Source organism: Hyla sarda, chromosome 9 (assembly GCF_029499605.1).
Source record: "Hyla sarda isolate aHylSar1 chromosome 9, aHylSar1.hap1, whole genome shotgun sequence".
Lineage (NCBI taxonomy): Eukaryota > Metazoa > Chordata > Amphibia > Anura > Hylidae > Hyla > Hyla sarda.
In genome coordinates this window covers 153,620,268-153,640,390 of record NC_079197.1, presented here as the reverse complement: position 1 = coordinate 153,640,390, position 20,123 = coordinate 153,620,268, and the positions used below count along the sequence as shown (strand labels likewise).

The 20,123-nt window shown below is 42.2% G+C and overlaps 1 protein-coding gene across 2 annotated transcripts in view; it reads right to left on the bottom strand.

Annotated features, from left to right (window-relative positions):
* Window positions 1-1,037: 1,037 nt before the first annotated feature.
* Window positions 1,038-20,123, bottom strand: part of VAMP7 (vesicle associated membrane protein 7) — a 52,064-nt gene continuing 32,978 nt past the window's right edge. Inside the window, exons 4-9 of one of the 2 annotated variants that reach the window (XM_056539857.1) lie at window positions 18,433-18,490; window positions 16,856-16,993; window positions 12,164-12,254; window positions 9,704-9,771; window positions 3,927-4,019; window positions 1,038-2,110 (exon numbers count right to left, since the gene is read on the bottom strand). In XM_056539857.1, the coding sequence (XP_056395832.1) occupies window positions 2,042-2,110; window positions 3,927-4,019; window positions 9,704-9,771; window positions 12,164-12,254; window positions 16,856-16,993; window positions 18,433-18,490 (517 nt within the window). In that variant the 3' untranslated portion in view covers window positions 1,038-2,041. The remainder of the gene's footprint in view (window positions 2,111-3,926; window positions 4,020-9,703; window positions 9,772-12,163; window positions 12,255-16,855; window positions 16,994-18,432; window positions 18,491-20,123) is intronic. The other variant, XM_056539856.1, reaches the window with a different exon arrangement.

Below are 20,123 nucleotides of genomic sequence, written 5' to 3'. Positions count from 1 at the left end.
ATGTGCACTTGATTTGTATGGCCACTCATAGAGCTGAGGTAAGTGTTGATAACAGGGAGCTAACTGGTAGGGCTGCAATTAAAATGTCACTCTAGACAGTGTCCTGACGTTTCGCTGGCAACCCAGCTTTATCAATTTCACTCTAGACTGTGTCCTGACGTTTCGCTGGCAGCTTTATCAAAGGACTGATGGCTACTGAGCTTTGGACATTCGGCGTTACCTTATATAGATTATTATGTGATGTCATAATTGAGTGTGTCACTAAATCCACCAATCAGGTGCCGGCTCCTCCATCACATGTGTAGGGATGCTTGCGGTGTCAAAATAATGCGCCGCGCATGATCGCTTACTTAGTGAATATCCGGAGATATAGAAGTCACTGTGCATGTACTGATCTCCGTGCAGGACACCGGACTTAAACACAGGTACTCATGGATATCTTTTTGCTGCGCATGTCACCAAACGTAGAAATAAATAGCTCCGCACATCTCCTTATTGAGCGTGACACAGAACTTTTAAGAGTTAATAATAGTAGCCCCGCACATTTGATGTGTGGCTATGCGCATACATAGCGTTCAACTTGTAATATTGTCAGCGCTACCTATATCAGTGCATATGTGCCGGAACTCGGGCTCACGGGCGCTCCGGTCCTCATAGGTATATATTGAATATATCTATGAGGACTGGACCGTCTATAAGCGCGTAGTAAACGATCATGTGCGGCGCATTATTTTAACCCTGCAAGCATCCATACACGTGATGGAGGAGCCGGCACCTGATTGGTGGATTTAGTGGCCCACTCAATTATGACATCACATAATAGTCTATATAACGTCCAAAGCTCAGTAGCCATCAGTCCTTTGATAAAGCTGTGTTGCCAGCGAAACGTTAGGACACTGTCTAGAGTGACATTTTATTTGCAATCCTACCAGTTAGCTCCCTGTTATCAACAATTACCTCAGCTCTATGAGTGGCCATACAAATCAAGTGCACATCTACGAGTGATCAATACATTGTAGGATAGTAATACTGAGCTATATTGACACCTAGTGGTGTTATTTTGTATTACAAGTAATTAGATTTTTCACATATATTTTTTAAGTATATAATAAAAGTTAAATTTTATTGGGAGGGTTCTTTGTTAAGGAGAAACCCCCCCCCCCCCAAAGGGGTACCCTAAATTGTTGTGACGTTTTTGAAAGAAAGCAGCTGTTTTTTTCTAATCCTGGATAACCTCTTTAAAAGGTGTTATCCAGCATTAGAAAAACAGCGCCACACCTGTCCTGAGGTTGAGTGTGGTATTGCAGCTCACTTCCACTGAAGTGAATGGAGCCAAGTTGTAATACCACACACAACCTGATGACAAGGGTGGCGTTGTTTCTGGATAAAAGCAGCTTTGTTTTGTGCTATCCTGGATAACCCCTTTAATGGAATCCTGAATGAGAAATCTGTATACAAATGACAGATACTCCATTGGTGATCACCCAAGACATATTTAGAATAGCGACGTAACCTCATGGAAATACTACCTACCTACACTTCCCAATAGTGAAAATGCCGCATGGGCAACCAAATGTCCTATAAATTGTGTGGAAGACAAGCCTATGGATGGCCGTGTAGGTGCAACTGGGCCAAAAAAAAAAAAGTTAAAAAACAAAATTGGATTCCCCCCATAGGTTAAAACATGAACCAGTCCAACATACACATATATTATATAAAGAAAGAAAACAAATGTACGTAAATGAAGAAATGATGTAATGGCGTAGACGACGTCTCTCCCGTTACGGTCCTTCATCTCCAGTAGATGCCTGGCTGTAGAGGACGGCTCCTGGGGTGAGGGAGGTATAAGGCATAAAGATACATTGTCCGGTCAGGATGGAGGGATGGAGAGAACTTCAGACACCGCGGCGTCGGGGGGAGGAGGGAAGGAAAAGGCTTTGCTGTCAAGTCTCTTTTCTGCGGGACGCTACGTGTGTGTGAACAGGTAGTACGTTATGTTCTGGTTCCTGTTGATGGTCTTCATGCATCAGAGGAGAAGGGGTTACTTGTTCACACAGCTTTGCCATGTCAGCCCTCCGCATGCTACCGACACGATGATATAGATGATGACCTGCAGAGGAAACGCATCAGATCAATCCGTGTCCGCATTTATTTCCAGATTTCATTACCTTAAAGGGGTACTCCAGTGGAAAACGTATTATTTTTTTTTTCCCTTTCTTAAATCAACTGGTGCCAGAAAGTTAGACAGATTTGTAAATTACTTCTATTAAAAAAATCTTTACCCATCCAGTACTTTTTAGCAGCAGTATACTACAGAGTAAATTATTTTTTGTCTTGTCCGCAGTGCTCTCTGCTGACACCTGATGCCCGTATCAGGAACTGTCCAGAGCAGGAGAAAATCCCCATTGCAAACCTATGCTGCTCTCGACAGTTCCTGATACGGACAGAGGTGTCAGCAGAGAGCACTGTGGACAAGACAAAAAAGAAATTCAAAAAGAAAATAATTTCCTCTGTAGCATACAGCTGCTAAAAAGTACTGGATGGATAAAATTTTTTTAATAGAAGTAATTTACAAATCTGTTTAACTTTCTGGCACCAGTTCATTTAAAAAAAAAAAAAAGCTTTCCACCGGAGTACCTCTTTATAAGGGGTACTCCACTGGCCAGTGTTCCGGCTGCGTTCGGAACATTTAGTTCTGAACGGAGACTGAACACTGGCCAGTGGAGTACCCCTTTAAGGGTCTGTTCACACATTAAGGATCCTGCACATGTTGGATGTGAAGGATCTTAAAGGAGAACTCCAGCAAAACTAAATATATCCCCTCTCCGCAGGATAAGTAGATGATCGCGGGTGGGGGTCCGACTGCTGGGGCCCCCTACACTCTCAGTAACGAGCATATGTCGTCTGACCGGTAGATGGCATGCACTCCATTCATTTCTATGGGAGAGCTGATGATGCCTGAGAGCTTTACTCAGATCTTTTCGGTGCTCCCATAGGAAGGAATGGAGCGCGCGCCGGCTGCAGCATGTGCTCCTCACTGAGTGACGGGGTCCCGTCCCGGTAATCACGGAGGACCCCAGAGGTCACACACCGCCCCCCCCCCGTGATCAGCTACTTAGGGGATAAAATATTTTTCGCCAGAGATCATCTTCAAGCTGCAGACTTCAATGTAAACTAAATGTCTGAATATGGCTTCAAATCCTGCACGTCACATATGCGCAGGTGGTACTCCAGTGTTTAAAAAGTTGACCCCCATCAGGAGAGGGAATATAAAAGGGTCAAATCATGGGGGGCCTCACCTCTGGAACTCCCTCGATCTCCAGAATGGGGCCCTGAATCTCCCCCGTTTTATTGAGCACAGGGTTGGCCTGCACTTGTATTCTCTATGGGAGCGCCGGACATACCAGAGGACAACGCTCCAGCACTCCTATAGAGTATGCACTGATGTTCCAATGCTCCATGCAGCGGGGAGATTTGGGGTCCCATAGGTCGGACCCCTCACGATCAGGATAAGTGTCTGGAGTACCATCTTTGAAGTGAGTTTCCAACTTTTAGCACAGCCTTTCTCAGGATTAACATACTGTCCCCATTTACTTTATGTGGTAGATAAGAGAACTGCACACCAAAGGCTGTCTGGGCATGCTGGGAATTGTGGTTTTGCAACAGCTGGAGACACTTTTAGTCTCCCTAGGGCAGTGCTTTTCAAACAGTATGTAAAATGTAAAAATAAATAAATAAATAAAAAACCTAGTCCAGTGTTTCCCAACCAGGATGCCTCCAGCTGTTGCAAAACTACAACTCCCAGCATGCCTGGACAGCCTTCGGCTGTCCAGGCATGCTGGTAGTTGTAGTTTTGCAACAGCTGGAAGCACCCTGGTTGGGAAACACTGACCTAGTCACTAGCTGACCAGATCTTTAGTACTTACTATAGTTACAATAACAATAATGATGGTCAGCTTCAGGTTCTTCATGCACATAGCCCTGGCGAGGTTTCTGCTTGTAGTCTTGAAGGTGACGGACTGCAAAAGATAATACAAAGGGTTAAAGAGCGACAGTAACAATTCAATAAGTATTTTTGGATACCTTTTTTCCCCAACCAAATTACATGTAAAATAATAGGTTAGAACCAAAGAGCCCCAGAGATGCCAAGTTTAAAGATCGTCTGGAAAGAGTGTGGAAACATCTTGCGATGGCAATGTCTGTCTACAGGAGGAGGACGAAAACAATTCTTAATCCCGAAGGAGCGGTAAAAATAAAAGAGCGCCGATCCACTTTCTATTTCCTTGAGCGGCATTTATTATGGGCAATTCATTTCATCAACACTGCAACAATAAAGGTGGCCACCAGATGGCAGTCTTGAGTCACACTTTGAATATGTGGTAGAATAAGGCCTCATGTATGAAAATATAAATCAAATACAACTGCATGAAGTTGATAACAGTGTACCTCTTGTCAACAAAACTTTATATACAATGTAGATTATACCGCTATATGTATATTTGTAATATACATTGGTTAAAAAATGTGTATATTTATGGGTCCTCAGTGTACAGAGCCCTGCTTGTCCTCAGTGTACAGAGCCCTGCTTGTCCTCAGTGCACAGAGCCCTGCTTGTCCTCAGTGCACAGAGCCCCGCTTGTCCTCAGTGCACAGAGCCCCGCTTGTCCTCAGTGCAGAGCCCCGCTTGTCCTCAGTATACAGAGCCCCGCTTGTCCTCAGTGCACAGAGCCCCGCTTGTCCTCAGTGCACAGAGCCCCGCTTGTCCTCAGTGCGCAGAGCCCCGCTTGTCCTCAGTGCGCAGAGCCCCGCGTGTCCTCAGTGCGCAGAGCCCCGCTTGTCCTCAGTGCACAGAGCCCCGCTTGTCCTCAGTGCACGGAGCCCCGCTTGTCCTCAGTGCACGGAGCCCCGCTTGTCCTCAGTGCACGGAGCCCCGCTTGTCCTCAGTGCACGGAGCCCCGCTTGTCCTCAGTGCACGGAGCCCCGCTTGTCCTCAGTGCACGGAGCCCCGCTTGTCCTCAGTGCACGGAGCCCCGCTTGTCCTCAGTGTACGGAGCCCCGCTTGTCCTCAGTGTACAGAGCCCCGCTTGTCCTCAGTGTACAGAGCCCCGCTTGTCCTCAGTGTACAGAGCCCCGCTTGTCCTCAGTGTACAGAGCCCCGCTTGTCCTCAGTGTACAGAGCCCCGCTTGTCCTCAGTGTACAGAGCCCCGCTTGTCCTCAGTGTACAGAGCCCCGCTTGTCCTCAGTGTACAGAGCCCCGCTTGTCCTCAGTGTACAGAGCCCCGCTTGTCCTCAGTGTACAGAGCCCCGCTTGTCCTCAGTGTACAGAGCCCCGCTTGTCCTCAGTGTACGGAGCCCCGCTTGTCCTCAGTGCACGGAGCCCCGCTTGTCCTCAGTGTACGGAGCCCCGCTTGTCCTCAGTGTACGGAGCCCCGCTTGTCCTCAGTGTACGGAGCCCCGCTTGTCCTCAGTGTACGGAGCCCCGCTTGTCCTCAGTGTACGGAGCCCCGCTTGTCCTCAGTGTACGGAGCCCCGCTTGTCCTCAGTGTACGGAGCCCTGTAAATATACATATTTTATAACCAATGTATATTACAAATATACATATTATTGTATTATCTACATTAAATAAAAAGTTTTTGTTGATGACTTTAACAGTACGTTCCGTCATTGTTGGTTCAATATCGCTGTTTTTGTCCGTTTTCACCTATATTTGCCATGGGTTTATTTATTACATTTTTTACCTATTTATGTATTTATTTAAATGTATTTATTTATTTACTTAGTATTTACTATTTACTGTTTTCGGTGATTATACTAAAACACAAATATGAAAAATTTTTTAACAAATATACACTTTTTGCGCACAAGCGTTAGGCCACAGATTGTTGCACCGGCCTGACATGTGGTCTCTAAAACAGCATCAATCAATGTTGCAAAACTACAACTCCCAGCATGCCCGGACTGCCAAAAGAATTAAAACATTCATCCTTTCGGCGGAATCCAGATCCGCGTTAGAACTTCTATGATGTGCACTGAGCAGCAGAATTCCAATGAGACAAATGAGAATCTGCTTTCTAGGAAAGCCTCATAGTTAACCCCATGACACTTCTCCCCACCTCCTCACTGGAAGAAGGAAGAACACCACAGGAGTGGCGGCAAAGATACAACTGCTACAGTGCCGGAAGATCAGATGAGGAGAGTGTGGGGGTTTGTTGCTTTAATGCACAGTAAGGCAAAGGGTTAATAGTGGGGATTCCCTGGAAAACTCCTATAAGCTATGGGCATCTTTAAAGGCAATTTGTTTTATATGGCATTGTATTTTAACCCCTTAAAGGGGTACTTTGGCACTAAGACATCTTATACCCTATCCAAAAGATGCCTGATCACAGGGGTCTTGCCGCTGGGGACCCCCCGTGATCTTCCACGCCGCACCCCGTTAGAATCAGCCCAATCCGATTACTAGCGATCACGGGGACAGAGCATAGTGACGTCACTGCTTCGACCCCGTATGACATCACGCTCCGCCCCCTCAATGCAAGCCTATGGAGGGGGCGTCACGCCCCCTCCATAGGCTTGCATTGAGGGGGCGGAGGCGTGACGTCACTATGCTCCGTCCCCGTGATTGCTAGTAATCAGACCCGGAGCGAGCACGCTCCGGGGGCTTATTCTAACGGGGTGCGGCGTGGAAGATCACGGGGGGGTCCCCAGCGGCGGGACCCCCGCGATCAGGCATCTTGTCCCCTATCCTTTGGATAGGGGATAAGATGTCTTAGCGCCGGAGTACCCCTTTAAAGACCACAGGTGTTTTCATTTTTGCACTTTAGTATTTTCCACCTCGCCTTCTAAAAAAAAATCAGAACATTTTCAATTTTGCACCTACAGAGCCATATGAGGGCTTGTTTTTTGGCCCACCAATTGCACTTTGTAATGACATCAATCATTTCACCACAAAATCTAAGGCAAAACCAAAAAAAAAATAAAAAAAATAAAAAAGATATTTGCAGGTCAAAACAGGAAAAAATAAACAAAAAAACATTTTGTAACATTTGGTGGGCTTCCAATTCGACGCAGTGCACTTTCTGGTAAAAACGACACAATCTTCTTTCTACAGGTCCATACAATTGCAAGGATAACTAATTGATGTAGGTTTTATTTTATTTTACTACTTACAAATTTTTTTTTTTATAACTACATGCACCAAAATTAGTACGTTTAAAATTGTCATATTCTGACCCCTATAACGTTGACATTTTTCCACATATGTATGAGGGCTAATTTTTTTGGGCCGTGATCTGAAGTTTTTATCAGTACCCTTTTGTTTGGATGGAAAATTTTGAGCGCTTTTTACCACATATGTTTATTTTTGTTTACGTATATATTATTTTTATTTAAAGGTTTTTAAATAGAAGTAATTTACAAATCTGTTTAACATTCTGGCACAAGTTGATTTTAAAGGGGTACTCCGGTGGAAAACTTTTTTTTTTTTTTAAATGAACTGGTGCCAGAAAGTTAGTTAAACAGACTTGTAAATGACTTCTATTAAAAAATCTTTACCCTTCCAGTACTTATTCGCAGCTGTATGCTACAGAGGATATTCAATTTGAAATTCCATTCTTTTTGAATTTCTTTTTTTTGTCTTGTCCACAGTGCTCTCTGCTGACACCTCTGTTCGTGTCAGGAACTGTCCAGAGCAGGGAAGGTTCCAAAAGAATAGAATTTCCTCTTTAGTATACAGCTTCTTAAAAGTATTGGAAGGGTAAAGATTTTTTAATAGAAGTAATTTACAAATCTGTTTAACTTTCTGGCACCAGTTGATTTAAAAAAAAAAATAAATAAATAAATGTTTTCCACCGGAGTACCCTTTTAACCCCTTAAGGACTCAGCCCATTTTGGCCTTAAGGACTCAGACAATTTAATTTTTACGTTTTCATTTTTTCCTCCTCGCCTTCTAAAAATCATAACTCTTTTATATTTTCATCCACAGACTAGTATGAGGGCTTGTTTTTTGCGCGACCAGTTGTCCTTTGTAATGACATAACTCATTATATCATAAAATGTATGGCGCAACCAAAAAACACTATTTTTGTGGGGAAATTAAAACGAAAAACGCAATTTTGCTAATTTTGGAAGGTTTCGTTTTCATGCCGTACAATTTATGGTAAAAATGACATGTGTTCTTTATTCTGAGGGTCAATACGATTAAAATGATACCCATTATTATATACTTTTATATTATTGTTGCGCTTAAAAAAAATCACAAACTTTTTAACCAAATTAGTACGTTTATAATCCCTTTATTTTGATGACCTATAACTTTTTTATTTTTCCGTATAAGCGGCGGTATGGGGGCTCATTTTTTGCGCCATGATCTGTACTTTTTTTTGATACCACATTTGCATATTAAAAACTTTTAATAAATTTTTTATAATTTTTTTTTAAATAAAATGTATTAAAAAAGTAGGAATTTTGGACTTTTTTTTCGTTCACGCCGTTAACCGTACGGGATCATTAACATTTTATTTTAATAGTTCGGACATTTACGCACGCGGCGATACCAAATATGTCTATAAAAAAAAAAATTTTACGCTTTTTGGGGGTAAAATAGGAAAAAACGGACGTTTTACTTTTTTATTGGGGGAGGGGATTTTTCACTTTTTTTTTACTTTTACTTTTACATTTTTTTACATTTTTTTTTTTACACTTGAATAGTCCCCATAGGGGACTATTCATAGCAATACCATGATTGTTAATACTGATCTGTTCTATGTATAGGACATAGAACAGATCAGTATTATCGGTCATCTCCTGCTCTGGTCTGCTCGATCACAGACCAGAGCAGGAGACGCCGGGAGCCGCACGGAGGAAGGAGAGGGGACCTCCGTGCGGCGTTATGAATGATCGGATCCCCGCAGCAGCGCTGCGGGCGATCCGATCGTTCATTTAAATGGCGAACTGATGCAGATGCCGGGATCTGTATTGATCCCGGCACCTGAGGGGTTAATGGCGGACACCCGCGAGATCGCGGGAGTCGGCCATTGCCGGCGGGTCCCTGGCTGCAATCATGCTTATGCTTAGGACGTAAATGTACGTCCTGGTGCGTTAAGTACCACCGCACCAGGACGTACATTTACGTCCTGCGTCGTCAAGGGGTTAAATAAAAAATAAAAAAAAATTTGAAACTTTTTTTTACTCCCCATTGGGGACTATTACATGCAATCCTTAGATTCCATACACTGATCAATACTATGCCATAGCCTAGTAAATATACGTCCATTGTCGTTAAGGGGTTAATTGAATTACCCTTCAATTCCCTGGTTGAACTTGATGGACATATGTCTTTTTTCAACCGTACTATGTAACTATGAAATCTAATAGGTGAAGCAGCCTGATAAATCAGTCTCCAGTCCTTATCTGTCTTCTCCTGAATTAATTTCTGAGCGGTTTAATGACCAGATCAGCTGAGTTTATCCCGGAATAGCAGCCACCTGGCTTGCAAAACTACAACTCCAAGCATGCCCGGACAGCCAACGGCTGTCCGGGCATGCTTGGAGTTGTAGTTTTGCAACCGCTGGAGTTGCACTGTTTGAGATCACTGGAGTTGAACCACAGGGTGGCGCTCACATGATGGCCTCGACAGAAGTCACATGTCTGCCTCGAGGGGTGGAAAGTAGAAGCAAGAGTCTGGAATTCGTGCACATACTCACCGAGTCCACCAGGTTCTCTGTCTTATCTATTAACAATTCTAACCGCTCTCCTCTTTGGGCTACAAGATCTGTGGAAGAGAAAGGTAAAACCTATTACTATGAAGTCACATTTCTAATATGGTCATCAATACTCTGCTCTAGTTACAGAGCGCTGCTCCCCACCGCCCCCATCAGGCCGCAGCGGCACTGGCTCACAGTTACTAGGACCAGAAATGTTAACAAGATGCGCACCAAAATGTTCAGGCTTTGTTCTTAAAGGGGTATTCCAGGCCCAAACTTTTTTTTATATATCAACTGGCTCCGGAAAGTTAAACAGATTTGTAAATTACTTCTATTAAAAAATCTTAATCCTTTCAATAGTTATTAGCTTCTGAAGTTGAGTTGCTGTTTTCTGTCTAACTGCTCTCTGATGACTCATGTCCCGGGAGCTGTGCAGTTCCTATGGGGATATTCTCCCATCATGCACAGCTCCCGGGACGTGACATCATCATTGAGCAGTTAGACAGAAAACTTTAGAAGCTAATAACTATTGGAAGGATTAAGATTTTTCAATAGAAGTAATTTACAAATCTGTTTAACTTTCCGGAGCCAGTTGATATATCTAAAAAAAGGTTTTGCCTGGAATACCCCTTTAACCCCTTGGAAAACTTTTTTTTTTTAAATCAACCGGTGCCAGAAAGTTAAACAGATTTGTAAATTACTTCTATTAAAAGAATCTTAATCCTTCCAGTACTTTTTAGGGGCTGTATACTTCAGAGGAAATTCTTTTCTTTTTGGATTTCTCTTCTGTTACGACCACAGAGCTCTCTGCTGACCTCTACTGTCCATCTTATGAACTGTCCAGAGTAGGAGAAAATCCCCATAGCAAACATATGCTGCTGTGGACAGTTCCTAAAATGGACAGCAGAGGTCAGCAGAGAGCACTGTGGTCGTGACCGAAGAGAAATCCAAAAAAGAAAAACATTTCCTCTGTAGTATACAGCCCCTAAAAAGTACTGGAAGGATTAAGATTTTTTTTAATAGAAGTAATTTACAAATCTGTTTACATTTCTGGCACCAATTAATTTAAAAAAATAAAATAAAAAAAATTTAAAAGTTTTCCACCGGAGTACTTCTTTAAGGATTCAGCCCATTTTCACCTTAAGGACCCAAAAATGTTTAGTTTTTGCACTTCCATTTTTTCCTCCTCTCCTTCTAAAAATCATAATGTGTTAAATTTTTCACCTACAGACCCATATAAGGGCTTTTTTTGTGTCACCAATTTTACTTTGTAATGACATTACATTTTAAAACAATCTGCGGTGAAACCCAAAAAAATTATTTGTGGGGTGAAAAAAAAAATGCCATTTTGCAACTTTTTAGGGCTTCCGTTTCTACACAGTGCCCTTTTTGGTAAAAATGACACCCTATCTTAATTCTGTAGGTCCATACGATTACAGGGATACCCAATTCATGTAGGTTTTATTTATTTTACTACTTTAAAAAAAATGATAACTACATGCACCAAAATTAGTATGTTTACAATTATCATTTTCTGACCCCTATAACTTTTTTATTTTTCCCCATATAGGGCTATACGAGGGCTAATTATTGACACCGTGGTCTGTAGTTTTTATTGGTACCATTTCTGTTTTGATGGGACCTTTTGATCGCTTTTTATTAATATATTTATGGTATATGAAGTGACCAAAAATTCACAATTTTGGACTTGTATTTTTTTACGTGTACGCCATCGACCGTGCGGTTTAGCTAACCTTATATTTTAATAGTTCGGACATTTAAGTACGCGGTGGTACCACATGTGATTATTATAATTATTTTTTTATTATTATTACATTATTTTATTTAAAAAATATGAAAAGGGGCGTGATTCAAACTTTTATTAGGGGGGGGGGCTTATTCACACACATATTTATTTATTTATTTATTTATTTTTTTAATACATAAATCTGCAAGATATTAGCCCAGATTACCTTATGTAAAAAAAACAAAAAAAAAAAACACAACAGTTTCTTGTTGCATTTCAAGAGTGGTTACATTTATTTATTTTTTTTTTTGGCTTAATTTTGCACCTGCCTAGAAAATTCTGCTCAGAAACCTAAAAAGCGGCGAGGCCTCTGTATCTGTGTTTTACACATTTATTATAGGTATCCCCACAATTTCCGGTGCATGGTATTTGCACTTTTCCCACCAACTTTAACTTGGTCTGTTTTCACATTAGTGACGTGATTGGCGCAATTTACTGCATAATGATACAAAAAAGGCAAAAAAAAAAATTGTGCAAAAAAAAAAAAATAATAATAATAAAAAAAAAAACGGCCAAATACACTAAGCGGCAATCCGAAAATGAATCTAGCTGGATGTGAATCTTAAACTCTAATGTTATGGGATTTTGAATACCGGACAATCTTAGTAAGTCTGGGCCGCCATATACGTTTCTGTCTTGCACATAGACTGTACCTATATTCCGGACCATAATTCCTTTCAGCTCATCCACCTGGGCTTGTGTCTCCACTACACGGTCTACAGTCTTGGTTTCTGAATGATGTTTCTAAAGAAAAAGGAAGGAGAGAAAACATTACATTCAATCTTATGCAAAATTAACAGTAAATTCAGTAAGTGTCAGTTACTGATGAGACCGCCCACTGGACTCCTAAGCCCAGAATGAGCAAAGGTTTAGATAAATAAACAACTAGGAATACTCAACCTGTTAAGGTCACACAGACATGTCGAAAGGTTTGATCGGTGGGGGTCTCAGACCCGATCAGAAGATTGAGAGAAGCTTGCAGCTGAGCACTTCTCTCCCAGTCTCTCTGCAGGATACGGGCTCTATCGACTTACTATAAAATCCATCACCTGCAAAGAACTGGGGAGAGAAGAGTTCAGCAGCAAACTTCTCCCAGCTCGATCTAATGATCGTTGCGAGTCCAAGCACCCTGACCACAACCAGTCAAAACTTTTGGCACATCTGCGTGAAATGACAAATGTGTGTATATACGGTATATATTTTTTTTTAAAAGGTGACAGTAATGCTTTAAAGGGATACTCCACTGCCCCAGTGTTCAGAACATTTTGTTCCGAACGTTGGGTGCGGGCTGCGGGGGTCGTGATGTCTCAGCCACGCCCCTTGTGATGTCACACCACGCCCCCTCAATGCAAGTCTATGGGAGGGGGCGTGGCAGGCGCCACGCCCCCTCCCATAGACTTGCATTGTGGGGGGCGTAGAGTACCCCTTTAAGAGTTGAGTATTCACATGACGATTTTTTTCATCTGCTGAGTTAATGCCATTCTATCCTTGTAAACCGCATTTCAACACATATCAATTGATCTCTATTGACAAAACGTCTGATTATGAGGGTCCCGCCACTGGGGATCCCCGCTATTTCGGCTGCGGCACCCCAGGCATCCGGTGTACAGAGTGAACTTCGGTCCGTGCCGGATGACTGGCGATGCGGAGGCTCGTAATGTAACAGTCACACCCCGCTCGTGAGGTCATGACTAAGCCCCCTCAATGCAAGTTTATGGGAGGTGGCGTGATAGCCCCTCCCATAGACTTGTATTGAGAGGGCGTGGCCGTGACCTCACAAGTGGGGCGTGGCCGTGACATCACAAGCCTCTAGTGGCGGGCCCCAGCAATTAGACATCTTATCCTCTATCCTTTGGGGATAGGGGATAAGATGTCTATGGGTGGAGTACCCCTTTAAGGTATAGCTGCATTAAACATGTAGACAACGATCACACAGTGTGCACAGTTTTAAAGGGGTACTCCTGTGGAAAACTTTTTTTTTTTTTTTTTTTTTTTATCAACTGAGGCCAGAAAGTTAAACAGATTTGTAAATTACTTCTATTAAAAAAAAATCTTAATCCTCCCAGTACTTAATCAGCTGCTGTATACTACAGAGGAAATTCTTTTCTTTTTGAATTTCCTTTCTGTCTGACCACTGTGCTCTCTGCTGACACCTCTGTCCATGTCAGGAACTGTCAAGAGCAGGAGAAAATCCCCATAACAAACATATGCTGCTCTGGACAGTTCGTAAAATGGACAGAGGTGTCAGCAGAGAGCACTGTGGTCATGACAGAAAAGAAATCCAAAAAGAAAATAATTTCCTCTATAGTATACAGACGCTAATAAGTACTGGAAGGATTAAGATTTTTTTATAGAAGTAATTTACAAATCTGTTTAACTTTCTGGCACCAGTTGATTTAAAAACAAAAAGTTTTCCACCGAGTACCCCTTTAAAGGGTCAAGTCAAGTGACAGCGGTGCTTTAAATGGGCGCTGTCATGGAAAAAAACTTTAGATGTGTTGTCAAAACTCTTGATCGGCTGGGGTCTAAGTGTTCATATCCCGACCTATCACGAGAATGAGAACGAGCGAGAACAGGGCCCACTTGGCACATTCTCTCCCGATTCTGTGTCACATGACCAGGACGGAATCATGATGTAAATCCTGGTTGGCACTTCTCTTCCTACTTGTTCGCATGATTGGTCGGGGTTTGAACGCTCAATAAAAACTTTTGATATGCGTCTAGGACAGTGTTTCCCAACCAGCGTGCTTCCAGCTGCTACAAAACTACAACTCCCAGCATACCTTGACAGCCGAAGGGGGTTGCAGTTTTGCAACAGCTGGAGGCACGCTTAAAGGGGAATACTACTGCAGAACGTGAATTTTTTTTTACATTTTAAAAATTTTTATTGACAGGTACACTTTAACATTTCCAAAAATTTTGCAATAAACTAAAGTAAACATCAACTATGAGCAACTGACTCAGTGTTTCCCAACCAGGGTGCCTCCAGCTGTTGCAAAACTATAACTTCCCAGCATGCCTGGACAGCCGAAGGGAGCTCCAGTTTTGCAACAGCTGGAGGCACACTTAAATGGGAATACTACTGCAGAACATGTGGGAAAAAATTAAATTAAATAAAAAACTGCAGCTCCCTTTGGCTGTCCGCGCATGCTGGAAAGTTGTAGTTTTGCAACAGCTGGAGGCACCCTGGTTGGGAAACACTGCTATAGTGAGTCAATTGTTCATAGTTGATGTTTCCTTTAGTTTATTGCAACATTTTGGGAAATGTTAAAGCGTACCTGTCAATATATAAAAAATAAAAAATTGACAGGGACGCTTTAACATTTCTTAAATTTTGCAATAAACTAAAGGAAACATCAACTATGAGCAACTGACTCAGTATAGCAGATTTTCCCAACCAGGGTGCCTCCAGCTGTTGCAAAACTACAACTTCCAAGAATGCCTGGACAGCCAAAGGGAGTTGCAGTTTTAAATTTTTTTATTTTACTTAATTTCCCCCCCCCCCCCACATGCTCTGCAGTAGTATTCCCATTAAGTGTGCCTCCAGCTGTTGCAAAACTGCAACTCCCTTCGGCTGTCCGGGCATGCTATGAAGTTGTAGTTTTGCAACAGCTGGAGGCACCCTGGTTGGGAAACACTGCTACACTGAGTCAATTGTTCATAGTTGATGTTTCCTTTAGTTCATTGCAAAAAATTTTTGGAAATGTTAAAGCGTACCTGTCAATATAAAAAATTAAAAATTAAAAAAAATTATTGACAGGTACGTTTTAACATTTCACAAATTTAGCAATAAACTAAAGGAAACATCAACTATGAGCAACTGACTCAGTATAGCAGTGTTTCCCAACCAGGCTGCCTCCAGCTGTTGCAAAACTACAACTACCAGCATGGTGGACTATATAGTAGTATGCAGTATATGTCAGTGTTTCCCAACCAGGGTGCCTCCAGCTGTTGCAAAACTACAACTCCCAGCATGTTGGACTATATAGTAGTATATAGCATAGGTCAGTGTTTTCCAACCAGGGGGGCCTCCAGCTGTTGCATAACTACAACCCCCAGCATGCCCGGACAGCCAACGGCTGTCCGGGCATGCTGGGAGTTGTAGTTTTGCAACAGCTGGAGGCACCCTGGTTGGGAAACACTGCAGTATAGGGTGTTGTATATCAGTCTGGGGGTTGCTGGACAAGGCTATAGGTAATTTTTATAATCCAATAATAACTATAGGACATATCTGCTATATTTGTATAAGACTCTTCAGTCCATTGTACTAAAATTCCGAAGATAAAGACACAAAGCAAAAAAAATAAGTCTTCTGTGTGTGGTCACATGGAGGCCGGTATGTATTCACTGTGGTGGTCACATGCTCCCATGTGAACGGCTTATAGAGATTGTGATCATCACATGACCAATGGCGGCCCCCTTCCCCCATAGCTGGGCTCAGGCCTCCTCCTTAGCTTCTATTCTGTTCATTATCTCCCCTAATCCATGGTGCTTTTTATATTTCGTGTAACAGATTTATGTACGTATGCTTTTATTTATTTATTTATTTTTTAAATATTTAATTTCAAATTTTCACATACAGCTTCAACATTAAGATCGTAATACATAACAATATTACTTAAAAACCAAAACAATAATCCACAACCATGCCGTATTTTAACCCCTAACACCCCCCCACCACCCCTGGAACACGGAGAGAGAGAAATGAAAAAAAAAAAAATTTCTCACTTCCATCTATGCCACCGTTCATTAAACCGTTTCATAGATTTTCCAGAATTGTTTCTCAAAGCTCTATGTACGTATCCTTAAAGGGGCACTCCGCCCCTAGACATCTTATCCCGTATCCAAAGGATAGGGGATAAGATGTCAGATCGCCGCGGTCCCGCTGCTGGGGAGCCCCGGGATCCCCGCGCTATCATTACTGCACAGAGCGAGTTCGCTCTGCACGTAATGATGGGCGGTACAGGGGCCGGAGCATCGTTACGTCATGGCTCCGCCCCTCGTGATGTCACGGCCCGCCCCTTTCAATACAAGTCTATGGGAGGGGGCACGGCGGTCGTCACACCCCCTGCCATAGACTTGCATTAAGGGGACGGGCCGTTATGTCACGAGGGGCGGAGCCATAACATCACGCGGCTCCGTCCCCTGTATAGCCCGTCATTACGCACAGAGCGAACTCGCTCAGTGCTGTAATGATAGCGCGGTGCCGTAGCGGCGATCCCCGGGGTCCCCAGCAGCGGGACTGCGGCGATCTAACATCTTATCCCCTATCCTTTGGATAGGGAATAAGATGTCTAGGGGCGGAGTACCCCTTTAACATTTTTCGTTTTCTTAGATCCACTTACCAGCTGCGCTGCCAGGACGCTAGAGAATTCGCTGTTCATGGCGTAGGGGAGCGCGGTCTGTGCCCTGGATCCATACGTTGTCTGAAACCTCTTCTTTACTTCATTTAAGAAATTAAAGGCCCGGGAGCGCTCAAAATCCTGAAAATGAGAAGCGCTCAATACGTTAATGGACGTAACGCAGCGATTTTTTATTTTTCTGTTTTTTGTTTTTTTCCTCCTCGCCTTTTAATCCCAAACACTTTCAGTTTGCCACCTACAGACCCATACGAGGTTTGTTTTGTGCGCTAACAATTCTACTTTGTAATGACATCACTCATTTTATCACAAAATCTACAAAATCTATGGCGAAGCCAGGAAAGAAAAGAAAACCTAAACTTTGGAACTTTTGTTTTTTTTTCGTTTCTACATAGTGCACTTTGCTGACCTTATCTTTAGTCTGTGGGTCATTATGATTACAACAAAATCCAATTTATATAGGTCTCATTCTATTTAAGAATATTAGTAGGTTTAAAGGGGTACTCCGGTGGAAAACTTTTTTTTTTTTTTTTTAAATCAATTGGTGCCATAAAGTTAAACAGATTTGTAAATTACTTCTATTAAAAAAAATCTTAATCCTTCCAGTACTTATTAGCTGTTGCATACTACGGAGGAAATTCTTTTCTTTTTGGAACACAGAGCTCTCTGCTGACATCACAAGCACAGTGCTCTCTGCTGACATCTCTGCCCATTTTAGGAACTGTCCAGAGCAGCACATGTTTGCTATGGGGATTTTCTCCTACTCTGGACAGTTCTTAAAATGGACAGAGATGTCAGCAGAGAGCACTGTGGTCATGATGTCAGCAGAGAGCACTGTGTTCCAAAAAGAGAAGAATTTCCTCTGTAGTATTCAACAGCTAATACTAAGTACTGGAAGGATTAAGATTTTTTAATAGAAATAATTTCCAAATCAGTTTAACTTTCTGGCACCAGATGATTTAAAAAAATAAATAAATAAATTTCCACCAGAGTACCCCTTTAAAATTGCTATATAGATAGAGATAGATATATCTATAGATATATTATATATATAACCCCTATAACTAATACATTTTTCTGTATACAGGGCTTTGTGAGGACTCATTTTTTGTGCCGTGGTCAGTATCATTTCTGTTTAGATGGGGCTTTCTGATCGCTTTTTATTTAGAATTTTGATGATCAAAAGTTTACGCTGTTCACCGTGCGGAATCGTAAACATTATATTTGAATAGTTCGGACAAGTGGCGATACTAAAATATGTGTGTATGTCTTTTTTTTTGTTTTGTTTTTTTAACATGTTTTTACTTGGGAAAAAAAGTGATTTTACATTTTATTAGTGGTGGAGCCTATTACATTATATTTTTTTTTTTTTTTTTTTTTAATTATTTATTAGGTGTTTTTTTTTTTTTAAAGTCCTTATAGGGGACAATTATATGCTATCTTTTCAATTGCTATGACTGTACAGTGCTATGCCAGAACATAGCATTGATCAGTGTTATCGGCGCCTAAGCCGACTGTATAGAGTGACTATCCCAAGACTCCATAAAACAATAAGTACTCACGTCATCTGTGATGCAAAGGTAGATAATTCTATCCTGACAGATGTAATGGAATAGGTAACTGTAATAAGAGCAGACACAAAAGACAAGTGTAAGTGAGTATAACAATCATACATAACATTGAAGATGAGTTCATCACTGGGGGACTGCTACTCCCTCCCCAACCACAATGCAAACCAGAAGCCACTGATAAGTGACTATACCCTCCTACCTAAGAGTCCACTGTATTCTTTATTAGGCCTAAAGCCTTGGTCTCCAAACTGTGGACCTCCAGCTGTTACAAAACTATAATTCCTGGGATGTCTGGACAGCCAACAGCTGGAGGTCCACAGTTTGGAGCCCACTGGGTAAAATCTACCAGAACTGGTTCAGCCAACAGCTCTTATTCCTGATCCCAACATACACATGCAACAAGTGCGCGTCTGAGCGGGTGTCTGAATAGGGAGCGGGAAGAAAGACGATGCCAGACTCTTCCGGTTTATCTCCCAAAGAACAAAAGGATTGGGCAGTTGAAACCCAACATGTCTGATCCTTCTCTCCAACATGGGCTGTTGGCCTGTCCAGCAGAAATCCGCAGGTTTGGCTGATACATAGTAGTGCAGACCTGTCCCAATACATTCAGTTGTAGATCTCTGACTTGGAACGTGTCCTGTTGACAATGCAGTCCAGTGGGTGGTCCTACTCCATGTTTGACCGCTATTTGTATAAAAGTGTACACAAAAAGAGGACTGACACTCACTGAGTAGGACCGTGGCTACATAGCCCAAGATGAGCAGAGATTTAGATCGATTTTTAATATGCAACCTCCATACTGAACTGCAGTTCAATTGCCTAGAACAGTGTTTCCTCAACTAGAGTGCCTCCAGCTGTTGCAAAACTACACCTCCCAGCATGCCCGGACAGCCTTTGGCAGCCCCCCTGGTTGGAAATACTGGCCTAGAAATAGGCCATCGGAGTATGATCAGTAGTATTTTGACCCCACAATGCTAATACAGTGATCCCTCAACATACAATGGTTTCAACATACAATGGTTTTTTCTGGACTATTGTACCTTGAAATCAGACTCAACATACAATGTACAGACAGTCCAGAACTGCGAAACGTGTCAATGTCTGGAAGTACTGACCAATCAGAATGGGCATTCACTGGTAAAACCCCTGTATTACTGAAGTGTATGCACTGACTGGTGTCTGGTAGCGTCCCCTACAGTACAGGGAGGTATTACATGTTCTGTACTCTTTACCTGTGCCAGGGTTAGCTGCTCCTTAGGACACCAGGTGAGGACGGCTCCATGTTAAATTTTTAGGACATTGTGTACTGTACAGGACCCTGAAGAAGCTCCTGTCCTCTACATAGACAGTGATTACAGCTCCCAGCAGATCTTTATTACTTTTATATGTAAGGATTTGCTTTATCTGTATTAGTTATCTACTTATTTTTGTTTAATCCTCACTTTTTTCCTATTTTTGGATGACATTTTGGGGCTTCAGAACCAATTATCAGGTTTCCATAGAGTTCTGGTCTCAACATACAATGGTCTCAACATACAATGGTCGTCCTGGAACCGATTAATATTGGAACTTGAGGGACCACTGTACAGGCACAGCGCTGTCCATACAGCTGTGGCTGTCCTTAGTATTGCATTTCAGCACCTTATAAATTAGGAGTCCTTACTCCAAGAACAATGTTTTAA